The sequence below is a fragment of the Salminus brasiliensis genome, chromosome 25 (assembly GCF_030463535.1).
Source record: "Salminus brasiliensis chromosome 25, fSalBra1.hap2, whole genome shotgun sequence".
Classification (NCBI taxonomy): Eukaryota; Metazoa; Chordata; class Actinopteri; order Characiformes; family Bryconidae; genus Salminus; species Salminus brasiliensis.
In genome coordinates this window covers 7277756-7294817 of record NC_132902.1, presented here as the reverse complement: position 1 = coordinate 7294817, position 17062 = coordinate 7277756, and the positions used below count along the sequence as shown (strand labels likewise).

At 37.8% G+C, this 17062-nt stretch overlaps 1 protein-coding gene across 1 annotated transcript in view; it reads right to left on the bottom strand.

The window, feature by feature from the left end:
* Positions 1-17062, bottom strand: part of otog (otogelin) — a gene marked incomplete at its 5' end in the record, with an annotated part of 55489 nt that continues 38427 nt past the window's right edge. Inside the window, 17 exons of the mRNA XM_072670899.1 lie at positions 1-1107; positions 1410-1489; positions 2492-2563; positions 4467-4512; positions 5184-5303; positions 8219-8323; positions 8477-8655; positions 8749-8824; positions 9658-9698; positions 10505-10603; positions 10720-10821; positions 12613-12717; positions 13050-13154; positions 13601-13810; positions 13967-14155; positions 15077-15215; positions 16388-16608. Coding sequence (XP_072527000.1) covers positions 907-1107; positions 1410-1489; positions 2492-2563; positions 4467-4512; positions 5184-5303; positions 8219-8323; positions 8477-8655; positions 8749-8824; positions 9658-9698; positions 10505-10603; positions 10720-10821; positions 12613-12717; positions 13050-13154; positions 13601-13810; positions 13967-14155; positions 15077-15215; positions 16388-16608 — 2090 coding nt within the window. The remainder of the gene's footprint in view (positions 1108-1409; positions 1490-2491; positions 2564-4466; positions 4513-5183; positions 5304-8218; positions 8324-8476; positions 8656-8748; positions 8825-9657; positions 9699-10504; positions 10604-10719; positions 10822-12612; positions 12718-13049; positions 13155-13600; positions 13811-13966; positions 14156-15076; positions 15216-16387; positions 16609-17062) is intronic.

Below are 17062 nucleotides of genomic sequence, written 5' to 3'. Positions count from 1 at the left end.
TTATATATATATATCCAAGCTAAGCACATGTGAAACAGTGAAATCGTGAACATGATATGGCCTGTATAAAACCGCTTAAATATTTCAGTCCTTGGAAAGGTTTTTAATAACTGTTCACATTACATTCCCTTTTTACCAATAAAGAAACAAGACCCTTCAATGCTTTGAATCTGTTATTCAGAGTCAATTAAGCTAATATTCAGTTGAGCAATGCCCACTTTTTAGTGTGTCAGCCAGGGATTATAGAATGATACTTGTAGTACTTTAGAAAAGAAAACATACTTCAATTTAAATTATGTTTCTTTCATGAATTTTAAAATTCATATTGTAATAAATAAAGTGCTCAAAATATAGCTTGATATTAAAAAAACATGATAAAAAAAACTTGGGAATCACTTAATACATAGCACATTATAAATCAATATTTCCTATACTACTAGAAAAGCATCTAATACAGATAATTGGTTATTTTTGTCTTCCTGTTTGGTTTTTCTCTCATTAAAAAAGGTGTAAATGTAGTTATGTACAAAGCATGAGCAAAGATTTTACTTGGCTAGTTCATTTTTTCTGTGAGGATCCTGGCTGAGTGTCTTAAGTCCACCAGCGTCTTTTACAACACAAAGACCACTGGTGCATTTATCCATGTCTGTCATGCCAATGGTTATTCCAGTTATGAATAGGCACATTTTTTTCTTTTTCTTTTTGTCCCTGTAAAATGTAACTACATTTTCAAGTTCAGTTATTAATGAGTAACACTTTCTGTTCAAGTTATAAAAGTCAACAATATATCAAATTACTTTTTAACCAGTGCTAGAATGCCCCTTGATATTCAAGAGAACAGTATCATACAGTATTGTGAAGCTGGCAGTTTCAGTTGAGGCAAACTTGAGTGTGTGTATGTATGTTTTAGGACCACTGGCAGGAACAGTCTGTGGGTTCCTGTATTGAATAGCTGACCCATGTAGAGTTTCCACTGCAGTAGAGCTGGACTGAGCGACGCTGAAGGCCCATTTCCCTACAGCATTTACAGAACCGTGCATACGTGTTGATGTTGTAGTTATAAATACTCGCTGAAGGACACTTGCCATCACATGACACTATATTCACCTAAAAAAAGAAGTTTGAGAACATGGTGTAGAAAAGTCATTATGGCATTATGAGAGTGGCTCATTAGAACTAGTCCTTTGTTTAACCAGGGTAGTCACATTGGGCCATTTTCATCAAAGTAGTGGAGAAACAAGTGTGAACTTGCGTACCCAGAATGATGTATGTCTATTTTTAAGATGTACAACCCCCCCCCCCCACACACACACACATCACAAAGTGAGTTCTGGTAGGACTTGTTCTGTAAGCTGTAATACTTATTTATGATAATAAGATAATAAGAGAGATCTGTGTTGCTAACTCACCGGTCTGTTGCTACGGCAATCATTTTTCCGTATTGTCATTCTTACTGTCACTTTCTGACATGATTTTCCATCCTCTTTGCCTAGGGTGCAGTGCAAAAGCAAGTGAAATTAACCTTACTGTGATACACCCTAAACTCTTTCAAATACCTTAATCGCACACTGTATGTAAAATAAGAGACATTGCTACTTTTTTATCTAAGATCATACAGGTAGAGTGTTTTTGCAGTTTAGAAAATGCTGAAAATATTTTCAATTACATCCACCCACTTCCTTCACTGAGGCACCAGATTTAAGGAAACATTCTGATGTCAAATATGATCATAACTTTAGGTGCTTAATATGAACACTATTCTTTCCCCACTTGGCTGCAAATATTTATTACTAAACTACTCTTTCGACAATTATATGTTCTAATATCCAACAACAATGCCCCACCACTTCAATGCAAAACAAAAATTGCTACTGATTTTTAAGCAATAATAAACATATTAAAAATATAAATCAGATGGTCTAGTGGTCTAGAGCTAGATCTAGAGCAAGAGGTTGTATAAATAGCTACAACAGAGGTTGTATCTATAGCTACAGTCTAGAGATAGCAAGCAATGTAATATTTTGGGTAATGTGGCCATTGTGTTTGGCATTTCCAAAACATTTCAGGGGCATCTAAGAAATGCAACCAAAATGTATGAGGTCACTGTGCCACATCACCCAAAGAATTACCGCACCCCATACCGAAAGACTACATAGACATACCCACACATGCACAAACACACATATACAATGTAATTGGTCCATTATATCTGAATCATGCAAGAATTACTCAAACATTCACTAATTGGCCACTACCAACAGTACATTGTTGGCAATCAACAATGCACTGCCCAACAAAGCAAAATGGGGAAAGATTACAATCAAGAAAGCAATTTTTTAAAAGTTCAAAGTAAATTGAGATTTCAGTCTTTATTTCAGTAGTGAGCTCTTTTCAAGTCTTTTTAGTGTCCTGTCTTTTGATAGGGAAGTACATTGTTGGCAATCAACAATGGTGACGGCGAGCCTCATTGTTTAACATGAGGATTAGGTACCTTGTTCACAGTTTGTGCTAATTGTGGGTTTCAGTGTGCTAACAGGGAAGGGGAAGAGTGAGTATCCAGTGCCTGAGGAGATCAGTACAGTGTGTTACAGTTGTTCTTATATTATGGGAAACTAAGTAACCTGTTTCTTGTTACTCTCTTTATCCTGCATTTAACAACAAAATACTGACTCAGTTATTTTACATTATACACGGTACAATAGTAATAATGGAATAGTTTAGCATAATTTACCAATTTACCACAGATGCAATTGATCAGCCAAGACATGTTTGCTATGTGACATGCCAGAAGAGGCTAGGCTAACGTTGCTAACAAAGACTGGACTCTTACCAATGTCATATCGGTAAATACTATACCAAAATCTTAATTTCTTGGCTTCAAGAGCCTATTAACTTTTAACCTTTAAAGTTGAAACTACTGAACAGCCAGTAGTACAGTGTATCAGCCCAGTCTGTCACAAAGCTCTTAAAGGTCACAAAGGTCTTATCTCTCTAATCTTTATATTACTTGTATAAGTAGGTAGGTAAGTCCAGCTTATTTACATATAGCTACATATACAGCTTAGGCTGTATGGAATACATTTTGTATAAACAGAACAAGGAAAATGTTTTTTTAGCATATGGTGCAGAAACATATATACTGTGTATACTGTGGCTTTTGGCAATGAACCACAGACTAGAAAAAGTGCCTTTCAGTAAAGGTACTGTTTAAAATAATCACTGTGTAAGCATGCTATTTTCCTGTGGTAATAAATTATGCAATTTGTATTACTTTTTTGATTTTGAGAACATAGCACATTGTTTTACATTAAACATTGTATGGTGCGGAATGATATCGCATATTGTGCTGAGGTAAAAGTGGTTCAGATAACTCAAAATGGCTGCCCCATAATTCACTTTTTGCCTGTTTTAGACTAAATAAGGCTGCACCATGTACTAAACTACATTGATTCTGTGCAAAACAAATAATGCTTTGGATGTGTTTTGAGAGGGTTAAGAGAGATTAGTGGGCATGTTTCTTAGCTACTTTAGATTAGCATCTCTTGTTCTAACCTAAAGAAGAAAACATGAGAAACCAAACATGTCATGGCTTATCAACTGGGGTGAGTGCTACATCATGTTACATTTTTGCTTGCATTTTCCTTTAAGTATTTATAACTCGTACTGCAAGGAATAAAAACAAAGTTTCTCAAACTCATATAGACACTGTGTTTCACAGTCCAGTTCTTGGCAAATCCAATAGTTCAATCTCCTGGCTCTATTATATGTTGTCAAAATGAGGTGCAAAAAAGTATTCAGTTTATTTGTTTACTAATCTATTGAGTTACACAATTTAAACTAAGATAAGCTGCAGACTACAATGTGAGTTGATTAGCTTATCTTATTGAATGTTATTCTTTGGACTAGCATATAAATTTTCTATATGAATACTGAATTAATGAGTTATGAATTTTAGCTACATTTGGAAATATTTAGGAGAGAATCTGGTTAATCCAGGGAACTACAAAATTAGTCTAAACATTTTGTTCCAAGAGACATTGATGTATTGAAGTTACCCAGATTCAGTTTTAAACAATAAATGGTCAAGACAAAGCCTTTACCTTATATTTGTCATGTCAAAATACCTTTCCAACAGTCATTTTCCTTTAAATGGAATTTAATTCAAACAATCTCCATCATGCAGTTATTTATGTTTGGCAGTTTAGCACTAATAAAAGTACTCAAAGTAAGTGGCAAGAGTGAAACCGGTGGCACGCCCCCAGCAGAGATGCGAGAAGCTACAAAATGCTTGTAAATATGTGTCATTTCTAGATATCACTCCACAGGGTCTGTAACTTTTACATTAAAACCTTACTAAATCAGAAACACTTTAAAAAGATAATTTAAAAAGATACCATTTACAATTAAGGTGAGATGGCATAGTAAGTTAACTGAAACAAACATTACAGCAAAACAACAGCACTTACATGTTTTGCAACATCCATCCATGTATGTCACTACTGTGCCTCCAATCTATAAAAAAGTTCATTTCTGATGTTTATGTAAAAATGGACAAACAGCAATGGCCACAAGACAACATTTAAATTCAAAAGTTTGTGTTATTTGACTTATATCTTAGCTTAACAGATGTAAAGATAAAGTTATTCATCCAGAAAATTAGATACAGTTGTCGTTAGAAGTTTATACCCATTCATCACATAACTGCTCTTTGGAACAACAAGTTTCAACTGTCAGTGGTGGTCTAGCAGCTTCCAACAGACCTGTGCCTTGGTCTTCCTGACTTTGGCAAAGTGGCTTCTGTACAATTATGCACATTGGTGTCAAACTCTTTTAATGTGAGCACAGATAAGCTACCAGCTGTAGTCAATCATGATCACTAACAGGAAGTTAGTAAAGGACTTTGGCAAGTTGAAAGACATTCTTGAACTTTCAGAACCACTGAATTAACAATCTTAGTGGATGCAAGTATATCCGTGATCCTGTTTGTATAATTAGTGACCCTGTGTTGATTTTTGAATCCTCTGGCCCCAAACAATTTTTTTAAGTTGTGCACTCATTCTACACTAGAACAAAAAAAGAACAGTTTAAATAAATTACTGAAAGCCAGATATTGCCAAACATTCATGTCCATGACTCTATACAGATGAGAACAATGTAGGAGTGTGTATGTACTGTATGTTTACCTTCATGCATTCTGTCTCATTGAAGGGGGGGCAGCTGTAGGAGTATGAAACCAGTACTGGTCCAGACTGTGTGTCTGTACAGTCATAGCGCATGCAGTCAGACACCCAGCTCTTCCCTGGCTGCAGGATGACAGACAGAGAGTAAACCACATCAGAAACTGAAATATTTCTATGTAACTAGATATAAGAGCAAATGCTGTAACAATACATTTTTGTCAAATGTTAAGTTTAATTTTTCTACAATGTTGAGACAATAGAAAGAATGTGAAATAAAAAAACACTACGTTATGAATTCTGTCTACAAGCAAATTACATTGCATAGGCTAAACTGACTTGGAAATGGAAAAATGGAAAGTAAGAGTCATTATTATCTAAAACAAACCAGAGATTTTTTTTTAGTAGAATGTGACTATTGCTTCATGTTATGTTTCAACTAGGACTACTACTACAAATTAGTTTGTGTGTGTGCTCCATTAAAGTAATTTAACCATAAAAATGAAAGAATATTTCTTAATATTTTTATAATTCCTCTAATCATTTTTTACATAAAACACAATTATTTAAATAATTTACTGGCTTTAATGATAGTTTAAGCTATTGCCTTGTACACAGCCATTGCGGTAAACAGAAATATTCGGCTATATACAGCCGAATAACATGTGCTAGACAATGCATGGTAAATGTTACGCTAATTATGCAATCATTGATTACAATTCCATAGACAAGTTGCCCCAGTCCTACTGTCAACATAAACCGTAGCCCACTCATTTGTTTCTTTTATTCTTTTGTTATTAAAATAATGTGGTGAATATTAGGTTGTGTCTCATTTCAATGTTACTTTTCACTTCAGAATATTACATACATTGAAATGACAAAATTAGTTATATGAATAAATGAGACTGATGTCCATGATGTCCACAGGATTGTTGATTTAAATAATCCCCATATCATGAAAAGCAAGGCACACCACAGTCTAAGATAACGTTAAACCCGCATTGGATAAATGGCAAGGCGGATCATAGAGTGTAACAACAATATTTTGCATATTTTGAGTTCACCAGGGACTCCTCCGACCCCAGCCACATGTGTATAACCTCATAACATTTAGGAGGAGATACAGGAGCATCCGTGCCACAACCTCAAATACACTGTACTTATATGGTATAACAAAAATTAAAATTCAGTGCCCTCAATAATTGGCACCCCTGGTTAAGATGTGTTCTTTGGCTGAGTTTTTGAGTTTTTTTCTAAATAATATAGGACCACGATGGAAAAAAATGAGTAAAATCCAACCTTTAACTCAAGTAAATTTATTCAGTAGGAAAAAAATCCCACATTAAGAAATAATTGTTTAACATCAAATCATGTGTGCCACAATTATTGGCACCCCTGATGTTAATACTTTGTACAACCCCCTTTTGCCAACAAAACAGCACCTAATCTTCTCTTATAATGTTTCACAAGAAGGGAGAATACAGATAGAGGGATCTTTGACCATTCCTCTTTGCACAATCTCTCTAAATCATCCAGCGACTTGGGTCCTCTCCTCTGTACTCTCCTCTTCAGCTCACCCCACAGGTTTTCAATGGGGTTGAGGTCTGGGGACTGAGATGGCCATGGGAGGAGTTTGATTCTGTGTGTGGTGAACCATTTCTGTGTAGATTTGGCCATATGTTTTGGGTCATTATCTTGCTGAAAGACCCAGTGATGACCCATCTTCAGCTTTTGGGCAGAAGCCACCAGATTCTGTTTTAAAATGTCATGGTATTTCAGAGCATTCATGATGCCATGCACCCTAACAAGGTTCCCAGGGCCTTTGGAAGAGAAACAGGCCCACAGCATCACTGATCCTCCCCCATATTTCACAGTGGGCATGAGGTGCTTTTCTGCATACTCAGCTCTTGTGTTATGCCAGACCCACTTAGAGCATTTGTTGCCAAAAATCTTAGTGGTTGGTGTGGCACAACAGGTAACACCACTAACTGCCGCTGAGCTACCACACCATGTGGGAGACCGGGGTTCAATTCCCGGTCTGGGTGACTATGCTGCGCTACACCAATAAGAATCCTTGGGCAAGACTCCTAACACTACACTGACCCTCTGTAATACGAGTAACCTTGTAAGTCGCTCTGGATAAGAGCGTCAGCTAAATGGCATAAATGTAAATGTAAATCTTAGTTTCATCTGACCAAAGCACACAATCCCAGTTAAAGTTCCAGTACTGCTTAGCAAACTCCAAACGTTTGCGTTTATGATTGTGAGTAAGAAAAGTTTTTTTCCGTGCATGCCTCCCAAACAGCTTGTTGGCATGCAGATAGCGCCTGATGGTTGTTTTGGAGACTTTGTGACCCCAAGAAGCTACCATTTGTTGCAATTCTGTAACAGTGAGCTTTGGAGACCTTTTTATTTCTCTTACGTCCTCATCCAGGCTTGTTTACCACTGTTCCAGTTGTTTTAAACTTCTTAATAATTCCTCTGACAGTAGATATGGACAGGTGTAGGTGAGTGGCTATTTTCTTGTAGCCATTGCCTGACTTGTGGAGGTCAACACACATCTGCCTTACTTGAATGGTATGTTCCTTTGTCTTTCCCATGTTGAAGAGAAATGGCCTCTGTGTCACCTCATATTTATACCCCAGGGAAACAGGAAGTTGTGATTTACTAATTAAATGTTCCTACATACTAACTTCGTAAACTACTGTAGAATTGACAGAAATACTTTAATTACATTTATTTCCTAGGAAATGTTAGGGGTGCCAATAATTGTGGAACAGGTGATTTTATGAAGAATAATTATTTCTTAGTCAGGGATTTTTTTCCCCCTAAAATTCACTTGAGTTAAAGGTTGGATTTTACTCTTTTTTCCATCGTGGTCCTATATTATTTAGAAAAAAAAATTATTAGAAGCTAAAGAACACATCTTAACCAGGGGTGCCAATAATTATGGAGGGCACTGTATATACTGCATATACTTATACATATAGATAATCAGAACTGTGCTGTATTAGTACTGTAGCTCATGGAAAGAGTCTTACCTTGTACAAAACTACAGTGTCATTGTCGCTGCGGTGCACACAAGACACATTCTTACACACTCCACAACAAGCACTCTGGTCTTTAGGAGGAACATACACCTGGTTCTGAAGAACAGATTACATAGAATTTGTAAGTTTACATCTACACTCAATATACAGATACAAATACAGTTGAAAATACAGGTACATAGAGTCACAAGTATTAATACCACAAAGGTATTACTCTCCTGACAGCATGTGTGCATGAAGAGTACTTACAGGCTGACACTGTGCAGTGCAGTTTGTACTTGTTGCTTGTATGCGGTAGAAGCCAGTGGCAGAGTCAAGAATGTGTGTGCACCTTGTGGAATAACATACACCCCGGACACTGTGCTCCATCAGAGTCTGTCCCGGCTTCATTACACCTCTCTCTCCATCTACACACACTGCATCTCTAACTGTTTATGAAGATACACAGCCAAATAAATATACATATAAAATGAAGATTATGTAAACACAAAGCCATATTATTACGTCAGTATTTTTCTCACCACACTGATGTCTTTTGCAGCCACACTTGTTTTCAGAATCTGCCAAAAACGCTCTGTCTAATTGCAAACGCTCACCCTTTAACACAACAGCAGAGGGAAAAGACTGAGAAGACAACTAAAGAACCAATTAAATTAGAAAAAAAGAACAGGTATCCCTTGTATAATCTAGCATTAACTGTTGTGCACTCCTAGGCCATTGAAAATGGCATTGATATTTTGTTGGATTATAACATAACTATATATTATAACTTAAAATTCATTACAAGATTTCTTCATCTAACTGTTTACTTCACTGTTTACAGTTTACCTCACATGCATAAACATATCAAAATATCAGGGAGGTGTGCACTCCTAGGCCATTGAAAATGGCATAGATATGGTGGTGGATTATAACATAACTATATATTATAACTTAAAATTCATTACCACGTGTGTCTGTAAGTAAAAAGGGGTATTCTATGATGTTTCGAAGAATTTGGGGAAGTTACTGTTGTTTGTACAATCTTGCTTTACAGAAAGAAAAAAATTGCTTTATTTTGTTCGACAGAAAAGTAATGCAAACCCAAATCTGCCAACACAAAAAATACAGATATGCAAATATAGAATGTAAATCACTGCATAACTTACATAATATAACCATGTAATTATATGACATTAAATTAGCGTAGCAGAAAAAATCTAATAAAATCCTGACTTCTCTGAATTAAAGAGATAAATGTGTTTTAGTATTTTAACTACTGCATGTTAAAATAGTACAGAGTTACTGAGGTTGTAACTATGGCACGGATAGAAACTTTAAAAAAGCTCAAAATAAATGGAACAATAAGATAAATAAGCGGAACAGTGGAAATAAACTGTGTGTTAAACAATCAAATTGAAAAACTAAGTAGCTCAACTAAACTGACTCACCAAGGCACATTTAGGCTGGATAATCTTCTCACATGCACATTCTGAAAGAGAACGAGAGAAGCCTGTTAAGCCTTATTTTAACTGGGCCATTGTTACGACATGAGGTTATGTAAGGCAATTTGTACAGTAGCATGCAAAAGCCCCTGGTCCCAATATCTGTTACTGTGAAGTTAAGTAAGTAAAAGATGACCGGATTTCTGAAAGGCATGACATTAAAAATTACACATTTCTTTAATACCTTTAATATTTGGAGACGCTTCATGGTTAATATTTTCAGCAACATCCTCTTTGGTAAGTATGTATCTTTCAGTTTTTGTTTGGGGGTATTTTTGCCCACCCTTCCTTGCAAAAAGCTTGCACGGCTCTTTTTAAAATCTATCCATAGTTTTCCAAAAATGTTTAGCTCAAAACCTTCAGTTTGCACCTCTTGAGGTAGTCTACTGTTGATTTTGAGGTGTGTTCAGCATCATTCCTTTTGAAAAATCCAGCTGGTTTTAGATAATCTAAGATGGTCTTGGGCACCATGTGGTTGAAAAGCTGGTCATATGGGCAAAAACATACCCTATACTAGAAAGCTAGCTGGTTAACCAGCTCTTGACCAGCTTAGTGTATGTTGCATTTGAGTGTGGTCATGCTTGCTGATGCCAGTCATGCTGCAAAACAAAGTATAATCAATTCCCCTGTTTTTTTTATATATTAAATACTCCACCCTTTTATCTCCATTGTTTTGTTTGTTGCAGCCAAAACGATTTTTTCACAGATAAAACTAATCTAACTGTTTTCCTCAATGTTTACAGTTTACCTCACATAAACAAACATATCAAAATATCAGGGAGGTGTGGCATACCGCATGTCTGTGATGGACAGCACTGCTCTTGAATTACAGTCGAGATGACAGCCATTCCAAACGGACAACTTATCACTAAACATCGAGATGGCTCACACACTGTGTGTACACAGACAAACAAGTAAATTATTAAGTGTTCTAATTTATATATAATTGTATATATAATAAAAAATAGACATCAGAGAGAATGCAAGTTGAGTGTGTGTGTGACTTACAGCAGTGGTAAACTGGGCAGCAACGTTCTGTACTGTTTAAGTCCACTGTGAGCAGCTCTCCATCTTCACACTCAGGTATGGCTTCGGAACATATGTCACAAACTATAGCACACACAAACCCATTCAGAACACACATACATGGGATAGAGACTATGTTGCTTTACACAGATATACAGCGCCCTCCACAATTATTGGCACCCCTGGTCACTTTCGGTTTCCTTGAGGTATAAATATGACGTGACACAGAGACCTATTTTTCTTATCCACTATTCAACATGGGAAAGACAAGGGAACACACCATTCCAGTAAGGCAGATGTGTGTCAACCTTCATAAGTCATGCAATGAATACAAGAAAATAGCCACTCTCCTACACCTGCCCATATCTACGGTCAGAGGAATCATCAAGAAGATTAAAACAACTGGAACAGTGGCAAACAATCCTGTACAAGGACGCAAGTTTATCTTGCAACCACACACAGTGAAGAGGATGGTAAGAGAAGTAAAAAGTTCTCCAAAGCTTACTGTTAGAGAATTGCATCAAGGAGTAGCATCTTTGGGTCACAAAGTCTAACAATCATCATCTATATGCCAACAAGCTGTTCGGAAGGCATGCACGGAAAAAGCCTTTTCTCACTTCCAAGCATAAACGTCTGGAGTTCGCTAAGCGGTACTGGGACTTGAAATGGGACCCTGTGCTTTGGTCAAATAAAACCAAGCTAGAGCTTTTTGGCAACAAACACCCCAAGTGGGTCTGGCATAACACAAAGGATTAGTATGCAGAAAAGCACCTCATGCCCACTGTGAAGTATGGGGGAGAATCAGTAATGCTGTGGGTCTGTTTCTCTTCCAAAGTACCCAGGAACCTTGTTAAGGTGCACGACATCATGAACTCTTTGAAATACCAGGACATTTTAAATCAAAATCTGGTGGCCTCTGCCCGAAAGCTGAATAGGGGTCAGCAAGAAAATGACACTAAACATGTGGCCAAATATACACAAAATCAAGCTTCTCCCATGGCCATCTCAGTCCCCAGACCTTAGCCCGATTGAAAACCTCTGGGGTGAGCTGAAGAGGAGAGTGCAGAGAGGACCCAGGACTCTGGATGATTTAGAGAGATTGTGCAAAGAGGAATGGTCGAAGATCTCTCTCTCTGTATTCTCCCATCTTGTGAAATGTAATAGGAAAAGGTTAAGCGTGGTTTTGTTGGCAAAAGGGGGTTGTACAAAGTCTTAACATCAGTATTTAACATGATTTCATGTAAAATAATTACAGAATGTGGGATTTTTTCCCACTGAATAAATGCACTTGAATTAAAGGTTGGATTTTGCATTGTTTTTCTATATAATATATATATATATATATATATATATATATATATATATATATATTAAAAGCATAAGAACACATTTTAACAAAGGATGCCAATAATTGCAAAGAATGATTATGTTTTTTGAACATCAGTTATCCGATAGCGTTTTAAAAATCCAGTTGATACATTTATTGCTTTCCTTTTAACTGTTTCTGGTCATTCTGAGCCTTAATTCCTGGAACAAGGGTAGTGGTGGCTCAGCAGTTAGAGCGCCGGGCTATCAATAACAGGGTTGTGGGTTAGATTCCCAGGCTCAGCAAGCTGCCACTGTTGGGCCCTTGAGCAAGGCCCTTTACCTTCTCTGCTCCCTGGGCGCTGGAGTTGGCTGCCCACTGCTCTGTGTGTGTGTGTACTCACTGCCCCTAGTTCACTAGTGTGTGTGTGTGTTCACTACCACAGATGGGTTAAATGTGTTTCACTGTACAGTGACAAATATGTGCACCTTTAACCTTTTTTAACTTTTTTAACATTCTTGGTTTCTCAAAAGTAATATATTCTGATGGTCTTTTAAAATAAAACTCACTGCAAATATATGCAAGGCAGCAGCTTCCTTCAGCACGAGTGGCTATTAGTGTCTGATCCTCACGGCACACAGGAACATCCAGCACACACTGATCAGGATCACACTCTATGGAGACAGAGTATAGTTTACAGGAAAAATATTATTGTCTTGTCTCTGGTTGCTGGTTTAGGAGTAGTAGCCATAACATAAGTGCATATGTATGGCCTTTATATTAATGTTGTGGCTGTTTGTGAGTTTGCCTATTTGGGATTTGTTTAATTTATGATGTCAATGGGTTCAATCATTATAAGAGTATAGAAAGTATATAGGCCCAAAGACTGTTACAATATTGCAATGACATGCACATAGACATACACAGACCAGAAGACTACTAGCATGGGAGTACTCCTTCCATACACCCACACTCCACACACCATACAAAACACTTTTTAGCTCACCGCAGGCATACTCTGGGCAACAGGAGTCCGATCTGAAGTAGGACACCATCTTCTCACCAAATTTACATGCCAGAGGTGCCATCTCACACATAGTCTGATTACAGACTGCATCACAACAAAGCATTTAGCATGTAGGAAGACAGAAAAATAACAGTATATATGAACTTCAAAATATGAATTTGAAATGGAATTTACATGTGATCTGTGTCCATGTTTGTCGACTGGCAAATATCAAAGTGTATGAATGTATCATAGTAAATAATCAAATATATAGTAACACATCAAATTTTTTATGACATAAAAGGCAATTTGTAAACCACATTTTACATGACAGTCATGTAGATGACACACAGTTAGTGACAGATATGGTAAGTAAATGTACATCATCACAGTAGGAAAACCTACTGTCTCAGAAATAATACTGAGCCCTTTTTAAAAGGAACTAATATTCTTAAACACTTGATGTAAAAAAAAATACACAATATACAATATGTACACACAGACATATATATGTATGCATACTGTATGTGTTAAGGATGTGTATAACTGACCACAGACTCTTTGTGGGCAGCAGCTACTGTCATCTGCAACACTAATGCTGATCTCTCCTGCTCGTGTGCAGACCGGCTGTGGGACGTCACTGCAGTTGAACTCTACAGGCACAATGCCATCGCTCTCACACTTGTATATACAGCAGCCATCCACTGATGCCTTCCATATCTCACCCAGACCATGCGGAGCTCCAAAACTATCTGTACAGGCTATAGAAACAATACAACACTCAGACAGACCGACAGGCAGACAACATAAAAAGAGAGAGAAAGAAATAGCATGAGAAAGCAAGAAATAGCGGGGAAAAGAAAGGAGAAAGCAATGTGAGAAAACAAGAAAGGGTAAGGAGATATGAGGGGGCATACCACACTTATTAGGTGGGATGCAGAGTGCGGAGTAAGGACGATGAAGAAGAGTTCCCTGTGGGCACACACAGCCCTCAGCTAAGCCTGAGCACTGTTCAGCATCATACTCAAACTCCTGGTTTGGACACGATGGAGCTGTACAGGCTGGCAGACAAGCCTGGTACTGCAGGGACTCAGGGCATATAAATGCTACAAAGAACATAAACACACATTAGAGCACACAATCAGTAAATATAAAACTTCATTGATTAAAAATGACTGCTTCCATTTTTTCAACAGTAGTTATAATTTCTGGGCTATGGACATTAGCTATACAAAGGAGCACCCCTTAGCAAACACCTCACAGTTATGCTCATGGGTTAGTTGATTGGTTGATGTTAAAAATAACATTTTGAATATGTATTTGAGTACTTGACAATTTTTGTTATTCAAAAGATTTTAATGATGAAAGTTAACTTACGCACTTAAGTTTACTAGCAGGTAGTCCAGTGCTAAAAATGGGTGAGCCTAGGCCCACTGGGCCCAATTATAGCATCACCACTGCTCATATAGCTTGTCAGCCCTGCGGCGCAGAGAAACGCAGAGACAAACGCAGAGACATCGGCGCCGAGAATTACTCTTGCGATGCCAAGCTGTAAGGTTGGCTTCATGGTCTGGAGACTTCTAGGAAGTTCTACAAGTTCAAATAGTCTATGCTCTATCGGAGCGGTTTCTCGTACAGGAGTTCGCTGTCTGGTACACCGGTTGGTCGTCAAGGGGATTTGGCGTCCGGTTCCCTAGCACCTGAGTCGAGTAAGTTCGTCAGCGCCTGACTAGCGCGGTTTGTGATTTGTCCCCTCTCGCTTTGCTCCCGGACGGCTTTCCAGCCTCAGGTGGTTTTTTCCTGGTTTATCCCCTTTCGGTTTTCACCTGTTTGTTTTCTGTTTCTGTTTATTGGACCCTGTACTTTGCTGCCTCGTTTTGTTTGTGTTTGTTCTGTTTGGTTTGTCCATTAAAGACGGTTTCTCCGCATTGCTCTGTCCCTGCGAGTGTTCCCTTGTCTCGCCTAGCCAGCATGACATAGCTACAGTTAACAGAGCATGTGATCAAGTGTGTGGTGTTCAAACATACGACAGTAGTCTGGGCTTCTCCACTCAATGCAGATGTTGAACTTATGGCAAGAAGCAACATATGCAGCAAGAGCCACGCAAGGATTCTTCACATACTCAGCATCTCGCACCCAAACTTCACAGAATGTAGCTGGAGATACCTGACACAAAACACACATAAAACACACAGTTGTAACATATACAAGAATTATATATTTTAAGCAGTGCATATGTTTATACAGTGACCTCAACAAGAAGTACACTATAGGTCCAAATATTTGTGGACCCCTTTTAATGAATGCATTCAGCTGACACATATGTGCAAATGCAAACACACAGTTTGTCTGGTATCTGCAGAGAAGTGCAGACAATAGAATAGGACTCTCTGGAGCAGGTAAACATGAACCTATCCTTTCATTTGAGGTATAAAGCCCCCCAGCATTTAGTTGTGGAGCAGTGGAACTGTGATCTCTGAATGGTGGTGCTCCATCCAAAATACTGGAGCAAGTCCACAACAGAATGGCTTATGAAAAACAAAATCTGCCTTTTGTTGTGACCAGATCAGAGCCCAGATCTCAACCCTGTAGAAATGCTATGGACTGACTTGAAGAGAGCCGTACAGACAGAGCTAAAGCAGTTCTGCCAGGAAGAATCGGCTAAAATTTCTCTGGAACGATGTGCATGTCTAATAGCTAAAGAAAGTGCCTGGTTGAGGTCATTGCTACCAAGGAGGGGTCAACCAGCAATTAATTCCATTTCATATATTCCATTATGTGTGTCAATATGCTTGACTTGAATGAGGATCAGATCACATTTTATGACACATTAATGCAGAAAATCATAAAATTCCAAAGGGTTCACCTACTTTTTTTCTTGCCACTGTAGTGTATGTCAGTGAAGTCAAAAATTTATAACATTTTAAAGCAGGAACCGTGTTAATAATGGTACACAACATCTACATGAGCCATTCATGACATAGTTACAAAGTCTGTTTCTTTTTTTCTGCTGCAGCTGGGCTTGTTGTTTGCACTTCCCCTCTTTCATCGCATCCAATGTGAACTATAGTAAAAAATAATCTGGCTCACTTCAGAATGTTTTGGGTTTTGCTTCTAGAACATGAAAACAGAAGCCTCAAGGCAGCTCCTAAAGCAACACATTGACAAACTTTTCTGTTGTTTTCTAAATACAGGGAATTATTATTGTCTATGGTAATAGGCCTGATCATACAATTGCAGACTGTGATTGAGCGGAATAAAGATGAAGTATTCCTTAAAATAGTATTGCACATTATACAAAAATGTGGAGTGTAAGGTTTAAGATGCTATATACATACAAAGGGATGACAAGCAATGAAAGTAAGGTTGTTGAGCATGTTGAGGCAGTCGGAGCAGTCACTGGTAGAGCAGTTAACCTCCCTTCTTCTGCTGTGGCTAATGTAGCTGGTGGTGTTGGGAACCTGCCAGCTATCAATGAACACAGCTGGATCTTCACTTTCTGCCACAACAGAGCCATTGGAGAGGGTAAGATCATTCAGCGGGTTACCATCACAACAACCTGCAGCAACAGAAAAAGAACAGTTAGGTTTAGAGTATTAAAGGGCTGCATCCTGTAATATTTTCCTGTTATATTTTGAAGGTTTGAAAATGCCTGTTTATTCCTTTATTCCTATTTAGGGATGTGTTTATACTTGTAGTTTGAACCAAAAGTGGAAAGAAGGTGACAATATGATGCATGTATGACAGAATGCTGCAAGTAGAGGCTTGTACAAGGCAGGTGTGTCCATGGGTCCTGTGTGATTCATGTAATATTTAGCAGGAAAAAAATAAATCTGTGTGGTAGTGCACAGTCATTGTAACATTAAGATGTTTCGATATTTGATTTGATGTGAAACTAGCAGTCATTCTGTACATTCTGTCAAAAGTTCATGACAAATGGTCAAATAGAAAAACTCCAAAGTGACTTGGAATATATTTTTTTACATCGACTTCCACTGAAAGAACATTTCCTT